The following is a 16,680-nucleotide window of genomic DNA, read 5'->3' as shown; positions in this document are numbered from 1 at the left end:
CAGTCTGTTACCTGTTCATATGTTGTATATGAATATGAAACTCTAAATAGGGTTTTTATATATTATAATTATAATATTCACATTAATTTGTTTGAGCTCATAAAGTATTATGGAAAACATCATTAACATCTACAAAATTTTACCTATTTCATTTCTTTTCCCAAACAAAATATACTGCCATACTTGCCATAACTGGATGAGCCATTTAGTGTCAATAGAGCAAATTGATTTTAAAACAGACGATTAGCTTTTAATGTGTGGAACATATTACACCTACAGCAGATTTAAATTTAAGTTTGCATTGCAGACACTGTTTGAATGTTGAATACAATGGAAGTTCTACTCACCATACTATTGGTTTATTTTATGACCTTGGGCTTTACACTTGGTGAAGATAAAAGTAAGGTTTTACACTTTTTCTAAATCAAATTCACTTTACATAATTGGAGATGAATAATGTTATATAATATAAAACTAAAGCTTAAACCACAGGCAATATAATACTTATATTTTTAATCATTACTGGTATGTTTAAAGTATTTCCTCATAGTAAACGGTATTTTTTACAGCTCTAATTCATTTTCATATACAAAATTATTTTGTAGGTATGTGTAGACTAGTTATGATTGATCATTTACTGAAAGAGTCAAAATTTGTGTGTTTCATAAACATTATTCAGTCTAGTACCTAACCAGAATTAATTGATGAATGTTCAAAATATTATTTTGAAAACATTATGTTCAAAATATCGTTGTTGCTTGATATCAATATCACCCTGATTACCTGTTTCTGTAGTTTCAAAATGCCTTCTAGATTCTTTTTTGAGATAGCCCCACATTTATATACACCATAAGCTTTATAGTATTGTAGTATTGAATATATAGCATAGAAATACTTTAATACTTTTCAATGGAATGGCGACCATACAAAGTAGGTATTTTAAGCCAAGCATGAATGGAGATGAGTGTAGGATGAGTGGCATGATCTTGTTAGTGACTAAGGCCGACATATTCCTTAGACATAGCTGTTCATTAATAGCCCATACAGCTAATGGCAACTAAGGGACCTACAGTTTATAGTGAAATCTGAACCAAATTTTTTCCTTGGTATTAACAAATCGGTAAGTCTATGTCATAGGAAAAAGTCCTGAGGAACACCTAGTTTAATTTAAACATAGTAAGACTAAATTTTTATCTTTATTTGAATATTTACTTATTTTCTTGAATACTTGAAGTCTATGTCGTAGACCGATGATGATCAGTATGACTTTTGTCAAATTTTACTTAAATACTAAAAACAACTATTTACACAGTGGCGATGGCTAAAAAAGTGGCTCCTTGCCTAGTTCTTCTAGGCTGTAAAGTGGCCTAATTACCAGCCTGTCGTGCAGGGCAGTATTAAAGCCATTTAGGTCCTGGTCGCACACATGAACCGGCAAGGAATTGAAGAGTTTTATTGCAGACCGAGGATAACTCTTCAGTGAGCAGGCGAGGCGACATCTCGGCAAATCAACGTCACTGGCACGGCAGGTATGGTGACTATATGTATTGTCTCTAACTAAAAAATGGTGGATGTTCATTTTCAGCAGAGGCTCAAGACGTTGAGGACATACTGGCTGTAGACAGTCAACCCGCCCATGGCGTACCCCCAGGCCCACATTTTGGTAAGAAGATTAAATAGGAAATTCCCTCAGGGCAATTAGATCTCTAGAAATTTGTTTACTGCGTTTACCAATAATAAGTTGGTAGTTAAACACCAAGCACTGTAGAAGTGGTTATGAAACCGTTATTAGTTTCTGTATATTTCATTTTATGTTGTTTGTTGTTGTTCCGGACCGGCGGACACAGGTAATTTAACCTTTTATTAATTTTCTGTATATTCTATATATAAGGGGGGGGGGGGTGCTACACATTTCTAAAATATTAGCACTCTCTGCATTTTTCAAGGCTTTGTCACATTTATCCAAAACCATTAAATAGAGGGTTTCTAAATATTTGTGAGGGGGATTGGAAATAAAAGTTAATGTTAAAATTTATAGGTTTTGAATGTTGAAACCTAAGGCCAACAATCCTGCTACATGTCAAGTATTTTGCCCGTTTATGTCGTGAGATGACAGAGACGTATGATTGTAATAAGTTGTACCTATTCAGAGAATAAAGGACTATGACTATCACTAACTCAACTTCGATAATTTACACTACCTATCATTTCAGAACCTGAGAATGTACTCGTATAATTAAAAACCTTATGATTTGTTTACCATTTTGATGCAATCCCCTCATGAATGTAAATATAAATACTATTCATAATGAAAAACCCAAATTTATATAGTGGAGAGATAAACCCATAATTCAATTCAACACTCAGTTAAATAAAACTAGGACCAATAAAATAAACGGTAACAGCAATCTGACACATACTCTCTCCCATGAGCTTGTCAACAACCTTTATCATGGGCAAGCGGTGGGAGTAACTATGATATTTTATAAGGAAAATTCAAAAAAGTTGCAATAACTTTTGAGCAGTGATTGTTACAGCAATGGGGGTTGCACTATTTTGTTTAGGATTATGAGGACCATAAAACATTAATTTTAATCAAATCCGACAAAAAAAATGTTTTATTTTGTGGGTGTTTGTGGGAAAATGACATAAGTTACAATAACTTTTGAACCACAAATTTGACGGATATGGGATTTATACAATTTTTTTCAGAATTTAAAGGACCATAACATACTAAATTTCTATCAAAATCGTTAGGGGTATTTTTGAGAAAATTATATCTTACCGTTATTTTATGGGTTTTTATTGGAAAATCACAATTAAAAATCAAAATTTTGAAAAAATAAAAAAACATGACTTGTAGATATTATGGATTAGTACCTACATACCAAATTTAAACAAAATCGGACCAAAGGTGTGATATGTAGCTCTGTACACATCCACACACACACACACACCCAGACATCACTTCGAAAGCTACTTATTTGGGTTCAGGGGGACCCAAAAACGGATATAACCACTCAACACTGAAACTGAAAAATTTTGACGCAAACAATACTTTCTCCATATGCTATGTATAGAGGGAGAAAGTAAAAGCACACACCCTTACTTTATTTTGATGAGTTATTAGTCAATATTTTCAGACAAACACGTATGCTGCTATGACCAATATTTTACTGAACGGAAAATGCAATATAATGAATCGTTGTTTAGAAACAGTGAGTTCTACAAAACTGCTTTTTGGCCAGATGGAATAATTTGGTATGACATGGATCCTCACATGGGTATGTATAATCATGGTATAATGTAAATATAATCTAATTTCTAAAAAATATAATTCAATCTAATCCATATAGTGTAAGTAAATCTGTCTTCCTAACAAACCTTTCTAAAATCAAGCCCTTGTGCTCTAAGTTAGGCATAATATCCTTAAGCCTTTATTAGGTTGACTTGTTTTCAGTGCTTTAATTCGTTCACAATATTTATGCGGTTTTAGGGGAAGAAATTTATCCCCTCCACTTCACCCATACCCTTAAAATAATAGCTCAACAGCTAATTAAGCAACATACATTAAATACAAAAAAGTTCCGGGGGAACTTCCCCTCAAATGCTTCATATGTAATATAAATTTATAGTGTATAATTTTCAAAACACTAGTTAGTAAGGGTTTTATTTGTCTCTAATTTTAAAGAAATGCCTTTTTTAGACCCACGTCTCAGAACCCAAGTATCTCGTGGGATCGAGTACTTCAACAACAACTTGGGCAACCACAAATGTATAAGGTGGGAGCAGAGACTACCGGACGGCACACATGACCACATACACCACTGGGTAACCTTCGTACAGACCAACTTTGATGTAAAGTATCTCTATGCGAACCTTGGCTACGACTTTGAAAAAGTCAACAACACACACGTTTACCTCAGCTACAAATATATGATTAACAATCTTTCTTCCGTGGGAGATAAGTGGTTTTTGTCAAGAGTTCTGCATGTGATGATGAACGTTATGGGCTTCAACCATGAGTTTGTCAGGAGAGATCGAGACTGCTCAGTGTTTGTGTCTGATTACAGTAAGTTTGATTGTGTTGTGATGTGTGATAATTTTGTAAAAATTTTATTCAAAAGCTTGGCCAAAAAGTATGACAGCTTAGTCTAAAAGTTTTATAGCTTGGTTGAAACGTATGATAGATTGCTCAAACAATACCAATATTTTTGTAAATAGACTCGCAAATTTCCTATGCTTTTGTTTCAATTTTCTTCACCTCAGTGATTTGATTTACCTTTCTTGTGTAACAAACAACATTTCGGAATTTAAGTAAAAAGAAATTATGACACAGTGTTATTCCAACTTTTCTTATACATTTAAAGGGTTTTACAAACTACAAAGTCAGACGAAGTAAAAACTAAGGCTTTGTACACTTAGGAGCATTGCAACACGTGTTAGAGCAAGTGTCTCATGGCATGTCCCAGTAAAGCTATAAAAGCCGAAGAGGCAGTTTTTGTTTGGGCTTTCTACTATGGATTTAAAGAACAAAAATAGAGTAAAAATACCCCCTTGCAGCAACCCAAGCCGCCTTCCCCGTACTAACATTTTTGTCTAATGATAGTTTTTGCATCAGTATTTCCTTGAACCTGTCAAATTTCGTCCCTATTTAAATAACATTATGTTTAACGAGCACTTAGATTTACTGCCACAGGGATGGAAAAGGGAATTCTTTAGTAAAATATAAATAGTTTATTGAGATTTGTTAAAAATATATCCAAAAACAAACAAACTACAACAGTTTACCTATTCGCCCTAAGAATACCACAAAAATATTTTAATTATATACCTTTATCAAATCATTTCTTTTTAACCATTTAGCGTAAGAAAACTCCTAAAAGACCTAGAAAAAACCTAATTATTTGTTTTTGAGCTCTACAAAATTGTTTGAAAAGGAATTGTGAATTTTTTTATCCCAAGGCAAAAATGAGAAAATTTACTTTGACTCCGTAAAACCCTGTTCTCAAGTTTCGATCAACGCTCGTTAGGTTCACAAAATCATTTAAGTTTATTCAGTTCAATCCAAACATGCAAAATTTAATCATAATCAAACGCAATTGCTCTTGTTCGTGTCCGTTGTATTCTCGGACTCACACAGATAATATATAGAATGAATTTTGGTCTCTAGTAGAGACATCAAAATGAAAAAGTAAAGTGGCTCCGGGTACCCGTTTGTAAAAGTTCCCTAAGAAAAGAACACTGGGGACATCCAACATTATGATAAGGTTTCGCTCATGTTTATATTTTGACTCTTTACCCTAATCTAAGGAAATAAGAACATAAGTTTACCGGTACCTAAGAATACTAACTGCTTCATTTAACGAAAGGTTAGATTTGTATATCACCTAGTGAGAACATTGTTAGGGATTGGATTTTAACGGAAAAGAACCTCGTAATTGCCATGAGGCAAGTTTATTTTATAATAGAAGTTAATACACAGTAAACATATGTAAAACCTACTCCAAAACGTGCGTTCTGGTTTTTCTTTTCCGAGTTCGTTTGGCTCTTCTGCGCGACCGATTTTCATGATTGAGGTCTCAAATTGAAGGTATGCACGCACAGATTTGGGTCGCCGGAATTTTATCCCCCTGGGCAAAGCTGACGTCACTATGACGTAGTAACCTGAGTGGCCAAAAGTTTGTTCGCGGCCGGAATTTTACCCCCGCGGATTTGGTAATCTAATGAAAATAGCCAGAGCGTGATTAATTTGATTAGCGATAAAAACCGGAATTTTACCCCCTGTCCATATAACTAGCGTTTAGACAACTGAAGATGTACGGGCCGGATTTTTACCCCCGGAATTTTACCCCCGGATTTTTACCCCCCAGAATTTTACCCCCCGGAATTTTGCCCCCTGGCCGATTTTAGAAATTGAATGATTGATATTCTTATTTCTGTTTTTAATTAATTGTAAACATTTCATTATTTAGTAGCATATCTTTATTTATTTTTTAATTTTTTTTGTTGTAAAGAAATGTTTGAAACAATTATTACTCAGTTGATTGTTTATACATCATATTAACCAACTGTTGGCTTCAAAGATCGAATACTAATACTAGAATCTCAAAATTAAAATTAAAAACCTGTTCGATTATTAATATAGGCTACTTCATAACAAAATGTTTACTATTAAATTAAAACAGAATGAAGATAATTAATCATTCTCACTAATTTATATATCTGGCCAGGGGGTAAAATTCCGGGGGTAAAAATCCAGGGGTAAAAATCCGGGGGGTAAAATTCCGGGGGTAAAATTAAGGGGGTAAAAATCCGGGCCGTACACTCTAGGTTTTTATAATTTGATGTGTTCTGATTAAATTCACAACCGTGAAAATATATGTTTGATTCCGCGTTTAATCCATCGAGCTGATGTCGCAAAACTCAAAGGTCACGGCCGAAATTTTACCCCCTGGTTTGTGACGTCACGTTTGCCCAGGGGGTAAAATTCCAGGGGGATAAAAATCCGCTACCCCATAGATTTTCCATCAAGCATCGGTATGTATTTATCCATAATTCCACTTGCCGTATACTTAAACAAAATTTGCTCCGCATGTATTTCTTATGGGAGTTAAATTTGGTTTCTCTTTTTCGAGTTGGTTTTTGGCTCTTCTACCCTACCGATTTTCATGATGAGGTCTCAAATTGTAGGTATGCATGCACAGATTTGCCATCAAGGATCAGCATATATTTATCTATAGTCCCACTTGACTTATACATTAACAAAATTTGCTCCCCATGTATTTATTACGGGAGTTAAATTAGGTTTTTCTTTTATGAGTTCCTTTGGCTCTTCTACCTGACTGATTTTCATTATTGAGGTCTCGAATTGAAGGTATGTACACACAGATTTGCCATCAAGCATCGGCATATATTTATCTAGAATCCCACTGGGCTTATACATGAACGACATTTGCTCCCCATGTAAATTTTATGGGAGTTAAAATTTTATTTCTCTTTTTCGAGTTGGTTTGGCTCTACTACCCGACCGATTTTCATGAGTGAGGTCTCAAATTGAAGGCATGCACGCAAAGATTTCACATCAAGCATCAGCATATATTTACCTACTGTACTCACCCAAAAAAGTAATTTGATTCATTTTAAATTCTTACCTTAATTTAAGATGTATTTCACAAGTTATAATTTTATAATACTATATATTTTGATCAAAGAACCTTCAGTGAAATACTGGCTTTAATTTAAGCTATTAGTTATTCATATCGAACCAGTTTTAAGCAAACGCAAGGTGAACAAAATTATTTTTCATAAGGTTTTTCTATGATTAAAAATCAATAGCTCCAGTATTTTTAATGTTTTTCCATATGTTTTAGACTCAAAATAATCAGTAAGTTATAGGCTTTAAATTGAGCTATTGATTGTTTGAATCAGTTAAGCTCAAGATAGGCTACTGTATTACTCAATCAAAAATCATAAATTTGATTTTTCTCGTATATTATTTTTATTTTAATTCTGCGGAGCAGCATGGGACCTCATCTGGTCTAATATTTGAAAAATAAAATTAGTTTTTCATTTCTGACATCGTTTGGCTCTACTACCCTATTGATTTTCATGATTGAGGTCTCAAATTGAAGGTAGGCTATGCATGCAAAGATTTGCCATCAAGCATCGGCTATAAAAATATATATATTCATCTATAATCCCACTCGGCTTATATATTAACGACATTTGCTCATCATTTATTTCTTTTGTTTTGGGTGTTAAATTTGGTTTATCTTTTCTTAGTTCGTTTGGTTCTTTTACTCGACTGATTTTCATGATTGAGGTGGCAAATTGAAGGTATGTATTAACAGTTTTGCCATCAAGCATCCGCATATATTTATCTATAATTCCACTCGGCTTATACGTAAACTAAATTTGCTCCGAAATGTATTTCTTATTGGAGTTACATTTGGTTTTTCTTTTCCGGATTCGTTTGGCTCTTCTACCCGACCGATTTTCATGATTGAGGTCTCAAATTGAAGGTATGCACGCAAAGATTTCACATCAAGCATTGGCATATATTTACCACTGTAATCAACCAAAAACATAATTTGATTCATTTTCAAATTTTTACTTAATTTAAGATGCATTTCACCAGTTATAACTATATAATCCTATATATTTTGGTCTAAGAACCTTCAGTGAAATACTGACGTCACCAAACCTTTAACCATCGTCCCTCCCGTATGCCCATTCCTTAACCCAAATCAAATTTCTTTTATTCTGTATAAAATAATTATTTTTAGCGAATTTCCCTATAGGGAAGTAGCTATTACCGTAGGAGGCACGGTAAGACCTAGACCCGGGACCGATTTACTTTTTCATTTTGATGTCCCCAGAGGCCAAAAACACCATTTGGCAATTTATTTGTTGCAAGAATTTAAAATGATCGAGTTGATACGGTCAAGTTTATTTTTATGATTCAGGAGACGAAAATAATATACGCTGTTCAAAAAGAGAAAATGGAAATTGTTATCTAAATCTTATAGCTACAAGAGTTAGTAATCCAACCTATTTCGACAAATGAATCCATACTTTCAAAACTTTGGGACAGGTATTAAGAAAAACTCCACTGAACAACGTGAGAACATTTTCATGCGGGGCATATACTGTGACTGACAGACATCACGTTAAAATACCAACTTTCAATAGTGTTGCTGCTTTAACCTATTCAAAGCAGATTATGGCTGACCAGTTGGTAACCCAGAGCTTGTAAGTAAAAAATGGAGCACATGGAATGATTGATATATCACCCCACTTTTCAGGATTCTCTACAGAAAAAATTCGTTTGATTAGGGGGATGTCTCAAATCAAAGAAATAAAATGACCCAACTTAAATTACTGAATACAGTTTATCAATAAGGCAACAGTTTTCTTTATTTGTTAATGCTGGAAAAACTTTTTTGCAACATGTTAACTCGAAGTGAAGCAGATCGTTTAGCATTCATTAGAAGTTATCAGTTGAAATCGAGAGCAGAAATAATGTAGGTGAATGTAGGTGAACCTTGACGACGCAAATAGAGATATTTAAAATTAGTTTCTAACAAGTGTTTAAACAACTTTAAGATGTAACCAGAATTGGTCGAATTCAAGCATAACGTTTTCCGCGGCGTTATGTTTCATACTATGCGGCTCATTGAGCCAAACGGGTTCTCTAGTATATATATATATATATATACGTCCGTGAACGCGATAATTTGAGTAATTTTTGTCCGATTTTGATGAAATTTGGTTTAAAGGTGTAAAGCGGGATAAACTTGAATGAGTTCGCGAACCAGCACGATCGGACCATGGGAACGGGGCTTTACGGGGGGTTTTATGGGGTAAAAATTGGTTTTCCTCACTTTTGACCCTCAAAACACAAAATTTCCCGATTTCTCTTTAGACCTTTTTAAAGAGCTTAAAAAACAAATAAATTAGTATATAAAAGTATTTTTGTTCGATTATAAGTAAGGGAGAAAATTAAAAAAAATATTAATTTAAAATTCCCATGTTATTCTTATGGAGAATATTGTCAAATGTTGTAGTTTGCTTGTTTATGGATATATTTTGATCAAACTTGGCAAATTTATTTATTTTGTACTAAGCTATCAATATTTTACTCAAAAACACACTTTATTAGTTTCCTTGTAGCAGCAAACCTAGGTACTCGTAAAACCTAATGTTATTAAAATATATTTAACTGAAAATCAATTCAGACAAATGGAAATTCGCTTAGTCGGCAGGTTTGCTGCGGCGGGGGTATTTAATTATTAATACTTTTGATGTCAAACGGGGTAAAGGCCGTGGGTAACAGCTAGTTTTTATAAGTTAGGAATTAAATTGCACTCTAACCTCTATTTGTTTTTGGTTGCACTTTTTTCGATAATTAAATGTTTTCCATAGCATTAATTGTTTGTCACTTTAAATTCAATTGCATTCTTATTTACAAATAAACCTGTAAAAATAAATTAATTTAAACAAATACAAATCAGAAGTGTTACAGTTAGTGGTGTAGGGCTATATATTTTAAAGGTAGCTCTCAGATCTGGCATCCCAGATTGGAAAACTTGTCAAAAGATGTTCGACTAATTGTAAACTGTAGTAATATTGTAAAAAATTGCTTCAAACTTGTATCAAAACCATTTTAATATTAGTTTTGTGACTGGTTTTGGAATTGTTATAAACTTGTATCAAAACAGTTTTAATAAGAGTTTTGTGACTGGGTTTAAAATTGTTTTAAACTTGTGTCAAAACTGTTAAAAACTTGTATCAAAACAGTGTTAATACCACACTTGTGTTAAACTGGTTTCAAAACTGTTTTAATACCAGTTCAAACTGTTTTCATGCTACTTGGGTTTGATTTACAAGTTGTCATATACTTGCAGTCATACATGGAGAACCGCATATTTATCAAGTTCGTACAGAAGATTACTTTTATTCTACAGGGTTTCCCTACGACCTTGAAAGTGTATTGCATTATCCAATAATACCCAAGGACTTCTACCCACATGATGTGAGTATAGTTTAAGTCACCTTTATTGCTAGGATTCTAATTTGATTGATTCTTTATTCTTAGACCAGCTCTACTTTTAGTTTCTCCTTTAAACTGCCGTATATCATTGACATGGGTACTTAATTCAGCAACCCATCTATATAGATCAGATGTAGAATAGATAATCATACCTATAGATTCATAATCCTTATAAATCAGACAAGGGGGCTCACATACACAAATTGTCCATTTTAATAGAGTTCAAAATTGTTAAGCTCGTTTAATAGAGTTCAAACTGGGAGGAATAACGAATAATACAATACTTAACCTTTTAAAGATGACTTTATAGCTGAAACCCCATTAAAACAATCATGACATGGAGATTAGTTCTGCCTATGTGTGTTTTGTTGTTTAACATTATTCCTTAGTATATTACAAAATTTACTATTTGATTGTAAATCCACACAGACAATCTACACTCAGCACCCTTCACTCATATTTGGGTTCAAATATGCACCTAGGTGGATTTCCATCTCATTGATGATGACGATTATAAAGCTCTTCGTCATCTTACTTTAGCCAAAGAGTAAAAGCAACAATTGCAAGAGAGTCCTATCCCAAAATGAGGGAGAAATATTTTGTTCACACAAGCGCCACCAAGATAAAACACACATCAAAATATGTTTCACATTACATAATAGAATGAACAATTTACCTGTACTTTTAAAAGTCAATGACTAGATAGTTTTTACTCAAAGACAATAGTTAGTTAAGCCTCTCAATGTTTATGCCGATCACGAAGCAATTTAAAAATCTACTTGGTCTTTAGCTTTTCATTCTATGACAGATGATAGAAAAATTTCAGGGTTCCTAGCTTGTCAACCGATGCTTATTGTATGCCTCACTTGCGAACTAGATGAGCCTATGCCAGTGTCCTTGACCAGGTCTGCGCTTGACCACACTCATCTCCACATCCGGATCCACAGTTGGGTCTTGTGTCCCTCTGGTTTTTGGGGATTCATCGATCTTGCTCTAGATGAGCTAACCCCTTAAGTGTTGGTGGTGCAGCTTCTGGGGTTGCATTGAGGTTTGGTTCTAAAATAGTAGGGTTTAGGTTTTCTAGAAGACATAACATTCCCACCAGTCAACTACTATGAGGCTGAGAGTCAAGCTGTAAGGCTGTTACTCTAGGAGATCCCCTGTTATTCTAGAGTCTCCGTACAAAACACCGCTGAGGAGCCCGGCGGAATTCACCTCTTCGTCACGGATTGCTTCACACCACCGAGGTTCGGTTGAAAAGGAGGCGAAGGAAGGGAGAAGAGTAAAATATTTCTTTAAATAGGAAAGCCAATAAGAAAGAAGAGCCATAAAAGAAGAAAGAAGAAGAGGAGGGAGTAGAGAGTTGGCTAGGATACCTCGGGGTTGCCAGCCCACAAGAGGCCTCCCATGTAGTTGACAGACAATTACTCCTGAGGGGGGCTACAACTGTAACATGGAAATGGAATATTAACTTCATGATAATGGGTCTATATCGAAATCTTTTAACAAGTACTTTGGGTTTGGGGTAAATTCTCTTTAAAGTAAATATTTGCACAACTTAAATTTTCACGGTAACACTTTTACCAAACAGCAGCCATCACATCGACAATTTAATCCCGCTAGCTAACCATTGGTGGAGGTTGGTAAAGCTTAATGACATTGCTAACCCTAATTTAATATCTTTTAATAATACCATAGACAAATAGAATTATTAATATAGACTGACAGCAGTGCTGCAGTTAGCATATGTTCCGGCGTCCACTGCTAGGAGTGCCATGTAGTTACGTTGCACAAAGCTGCAGCGTCTGCTGAGCGGGCACTCCTAGCGGCAAATATCTATCGCGGAACGTTTCTTTAACATTCTACTGTACATTCATTCTATTTGTCTATGATAATTCTTACTTCACAATTCGCATTAAAACTGAGGATTTCTGTTTTTTTCTCTTTCAGACAAAAATTAAAACGCTGGGAAGGAATGATGGAGGGATTTCCACGACGGATTGGGAAAAAATTCGGTATGTCTACTGCAAGAAAGACGTCCCTTTTTGTTCCAAATTTAATCATAAATGTGACGACATATACAACTCATACCTGACCAATCCAAACTGCTTCAAAGAAGGGCCAAACTATGGGAGAAAACGTCTTACATGTCGGTGGATACCAAAGAAGGAATGCCAACTTAAATTTGATTTTAATTAAACTGCCTTTACTTATTCAAATTCCACCCTCATAATTTTATTTTGTATACTTGTAATCTTCTGTTTGGGGAGCTGGTCATGGTAAGTAGTAGGATTGTGGTTTCTCTTTGTGAGACAATGGGGTTTCTATATAATAGAAATATAGTATTGTGTGTACATTGCATTGAGTTGTTAAGTTTTTGGTTATTTTATGTTTCATGCGCCTAAGACCTTTCGTGATATTAAAACCGTGAGATTTTGTGCTTATAAAGGTTTGGTATGTTCTATTTTTGCCTGCAGCCATTGAAATGTTCAACTTAATATGTTAACCAAGAGATGTTCTTAATCAAATATAGTTTTAAGTGACGATTCCCGTCCGACAGGACCATTTCTGGTAAATAAATAGCTTTAGAAAAAGTTTTAAACCTAATTTAGTGTTAAATTTGCAATTTTTTTGCACTTTCATATTAATACAGATCACACACGGGCTTGACTGCGCTTAGCTGTTGTATTAAACGATTCCTAGATATACAGGTGTCTTTGTGGGGGGAACTTTCTCCATTCTAGAGCCTCTCCCACCAAGATCTGTCACAATCAGGTATTCCGCATGAGTTTCACACCAGACCTGACTGAGAAAAGATTCAAACCATCAATCTGCACTTTTGTCTCCTGGCTAGAGACTCCTTGACTTTCAACCAGACCTTACTTTACAAACTATTATCCTACTTTATGTTTATCCTTTCTGTGTGTATGTCCACCAGAAACTTGTTTAAAAGTAGTTTGTAATTTTATGTTCATAATGTGAGTGATAATATGATAATAACGGGTGAAATAACCTACTGGATAATCCACAGAGTTCAAGGTAAGAATCCCTCCAAAAACAAAACTCATTCTAATATGCATCGAAAGTTAATATAAAAATAGTTATTACCCACGGGCTTCACCCCGTTTGACTCCATGAGTATTAATAAAACTATTGATTGGTTAAGTTAAGTTGTAATTAACAAAACAGCATACAGTAATACAAACAAATAATCACACCTTGTTTTAATAAATTGAAAGAATAACAAAGAAATAAGTGCAGCTGAGATATGAAAAGTTCCCTTTAGAAAGGAATAACGACCTTAAGGGCAATTTATGAAATAATGGATAGTTTTGCGCAAGGTTTCTCGTCATGACGAAAACTTTAAGTATATGGTTTATGGGGGTGTGACTTGTAGTTTTCTCAAAAGTTCATGGGTGCTTTAGGATTTATATATGAATAAGATGACATGTTTTCTCCATAAGTTTCACGGCTGAGTGTAAAGCATAGACTTGCGTCACACATGTTGTAAGATGCACAATCAGGGAATGAGAACTGATTGCCTTCCAGTCATTGGTTAAATTATAATGGAACAGGCTTTGTCGCTGACAACGCCACACATCGGTACTGGGTTGGATAGTCTCTATAAAAACCGTAAGCTGGTTAATACTTTTTTACTGTATATACTTTTAAGGGCTATATGATGCTGTGATTTTTAAATAAAGTAGATTACTCACATTTTTGATGTTGACTCAAAATATACAAAGTATTCCATCTTTAAGTATTTGTAAAATCTTTTAAAGATATTTTGTGTAAATTTTGTGAAATTTTGTACAGTTATTGTTTTGTATAATTTTTTTGTAAGGGAATTGTCCAAGCACCGGTCTTGTTACTATCTAACATTAACATGTTTTAGAAAGTATTTAGGACACAACATTTTTTATTTTTGATAAAGCCTATATAATTTAAAAGTCACTCATAAATCTTTAAATTTTAACATTCGTCTTATGGGTTGCCATGATGGTTACAAAATAACGACGTAAAAGTAAACAAAACAAAGAATCTTAGCAGATTTATTTATTTATCCGAACGGTTTTTCCATTTAATACAGTTTTATACGAAACAAAATTAAGAAGATAGCAAAGATTAAAATAATAATAAATAAGAACTATAATAAATACTGTATCAACAAACATACTCTACTTAGAAATAATGGTAAGAAATTATGGACAATGCTAGTCAACTATAAACCAATCAAAATTGGCAATGTTTTTATTTTTTTAAGAATTTGATATTTTTGCTATGTATTCTAGAAAAGATGACAACACAAAATCTGTTAGTCTGTTTCAAAACATTGCTAACATGGAAATGCTTTCCTTTGAGTCAAACATTTTACATATTCGTGTAGGGAAAGGAAAAGGAAGATCTACACTTCCACATCACCGATACCAACAAAACAACTTCCAATTCCCCTGAACTTCCCCCTCGGCTGCAGTAACCTTGGTATCGTTGCATCTTTAATAAGATGAATTGGCGAGGAATTCCCCGTTATATGCCAATTGTCGGCCTAGTGTCACTGCATAGACACTTTCCAGGGGAGAAGAAAACTATTGTTGAAACACAGGGATATCTAAAATTGGTGGTCATTCAGAGGACTAGTTTTATGCAACTCTGCCTTAGTGTCTCTTAAGTTCTTATTCTCTAACTAACTTAGCGTCTCTTAAGTATCAAGATTAAATATCATTATCATTACGTTAAGACGACGAACACCTAAGTACGTATACGAAGATAAATACGACTTCCATGTGTAGAATGAAAAGAGATCGATGTAGCTGAGGCTGAGATAAGCTGTTTCTTCAGCGAGAAGCATTTTAGAAGCCCAATGATCAAGGCCACCTTAAACTTGTGGCCATTTATGCAATTAGGTTAGTTCCGAGCCGTAAAACAACTACCTGTATTGACTTTTCGCAGAATCGAACCGGTGACCTATTTGATTGTCAGGCGACCACTATAATCACTTATATCATTATACGAATTCCCCTACTAACAATTGTAAAGAAATATTTTACTTCTAATTTCCTACAATTAATTTCAGAAGAGAGGACAATACGAATAATCTTATCGTTTCAAAACTGTTTCTATAACTAGTTTAGCTTTGGCAAATTGTAGTGCATTCGTAATACCTAGTATACATCCCAATTTATTGACTGTGGATAAAAACTACTTATAATATATATCATTTCCATTACATTATGTATAGGGAGAAAATGTAAAAATGGCCGTCCCACGTAAACCGTATAGGACAATAGTCTTAAAATTGCCCTCTGCTGTTTTGTAAGCCCGATAAATAAAAAAAGTAGTACGGTTTAATCCATGGTTCGTTGTACAGTATCTGTAACTGTTTTACAAGTATAGATTCAAGAATTGTTGTATGCGTTTGAAAAAAAAAACTTATACACTCTTATACCTACAAATTTATGTTCGCTCTTAACAGTAAGTTACCCCCCCCCCCCTTGTTGTGGGGGCATTTATAGCAAGGTCCGAGGAAGGACCATGTAGTCGAATTAAAGAAGGACCGACATAAAGTTGTGCCCATAAATTGTGTGGGCCGCTATAAACTGTATTATGGTGGTGAGGGTTTGAATATTGATGCGGTGGTAGGGATGGGCTAGGGGTGGAGTGGGGCGTCTTGACCGCCCGAGTTGTGTTTTATGGGTACTTGTGGAACGCAATTTGGCTGCCGGGGCCACATTACACGGACAATTCAATAACACTCATCCAACCCGCGGTCGGGGGGAGGGGATGTTTTGATTGTAGAAGGTGTTTGGCTGTTTGTTGGCGTTATGGGAAACTGTGGTTGGACACTGTTTGCAGACGGTTCAAGTAATTTATGTTTTACTACTGATAGTTAAAAAAAAATCTCTTAGTCTGATGTTATCTCAGTTGTAATAACCATTGTGTATGCCGGAACAATTCTGTAGAAAGGAAAATCAATTGATTTTCACACGGTTCAATTCTTTGAAATATTTGTGGAAATTCCGGGTATTGAGCTAATCACTTTCTCACCGTCATCAAAGGTATCACTGAGGAGGAGTACCAGGAATGAAATATACATATTTGAATGCCAATTAGAGCAATGCGATAAA

General features: G+C 34.5%; 1 protein-coding gene across 3 annotated transcripts; it reads left to right on the top strand.

Annotated features, from left to right (window-relative positions):
* Positions 1-310: 310 nt before the first annotated feature.
* Positions 311-12,916, top strand: LOC128994513 (uncharacterized). Of its 3 annotated transcripts, none has more exons than XM_054419123.1 (6): positions 311-400; positions 1,589-1,663; positions 3,144-3,284; positions 3,707-4,072; positions 10,410-10,537; positions 12,506-12,916. In XM_054419123.1, exons 1-6 carry the CDS (start codon positions 319-321, stop codon positions 12,752-12,754), a joined length of 1,041 nt encoding a protein of 346 aa, XP_054275098.1. In that variant the 5' UTR covers positions 311-318; the 3' UTR covers positions 12,755-12,916. The 3 variants fall into 3 exon arrangements, with proteins under 3 accessions (XP_054275098.1, XP_054275099.1, XP_054275097.1); XM_054419124.1 differs by having other exon boundaries at positions 1,586-1,663; positions 10,470-10,537; XM_054419122.1 differs by having other exon boundaries at positions 1,586-1,663.
* The last annotated feature ends 3,764 nt before the right edge of the window (positions 12,917-16,680 follow it).

Source organism: Macrosteles quadrilineatus, unplaced genomic scaffold (genome assembly GCF_028750875.1).
Source record: "Macrosteles quadrilineatus isolate MER2022 unplaced genomic scaffold, UCM_ALF_1.0 Scaffold_5__1_contigs__length_97177068, whole genome shotgun sequence".
Taxonomy (NCBI): Eukaryota; Metazoa; Arthropoda; class Insecta; order Hemiptera; family Cicadellidae; genus Macrosteles; species Macrosteles quadrilineatus.
The sequence above is the reverse complement of the archived record's forward strand: the minus strand, read 5'-3'. Positions and strand labels throughout refer to the sequence as shown.

Bases quoted from the DNA above. Each gene is read 5' to 3' on its own strand.
- LOC128994513 (XM_054419122.1), top strand. From the start codon at position 319: ATGTTGAATACAATGGAAGTTCTACTCACCATACTATTGGTTTATTTT. The intron at 1,664-3,143 runs GTAAGAAGATTA...CAATATTTTCAG, and splicing joins ACCCCCAGGCCCACATTTTG to ACAAACACGTATGCTGCTAT. The intron at 4,073-10,409 runs GTAAGTTTGATT...ATATACTTGCAG, and splicing joins AGTGTTTGTGTCTGATTACA to TCATACATGGAGAACCGCAT.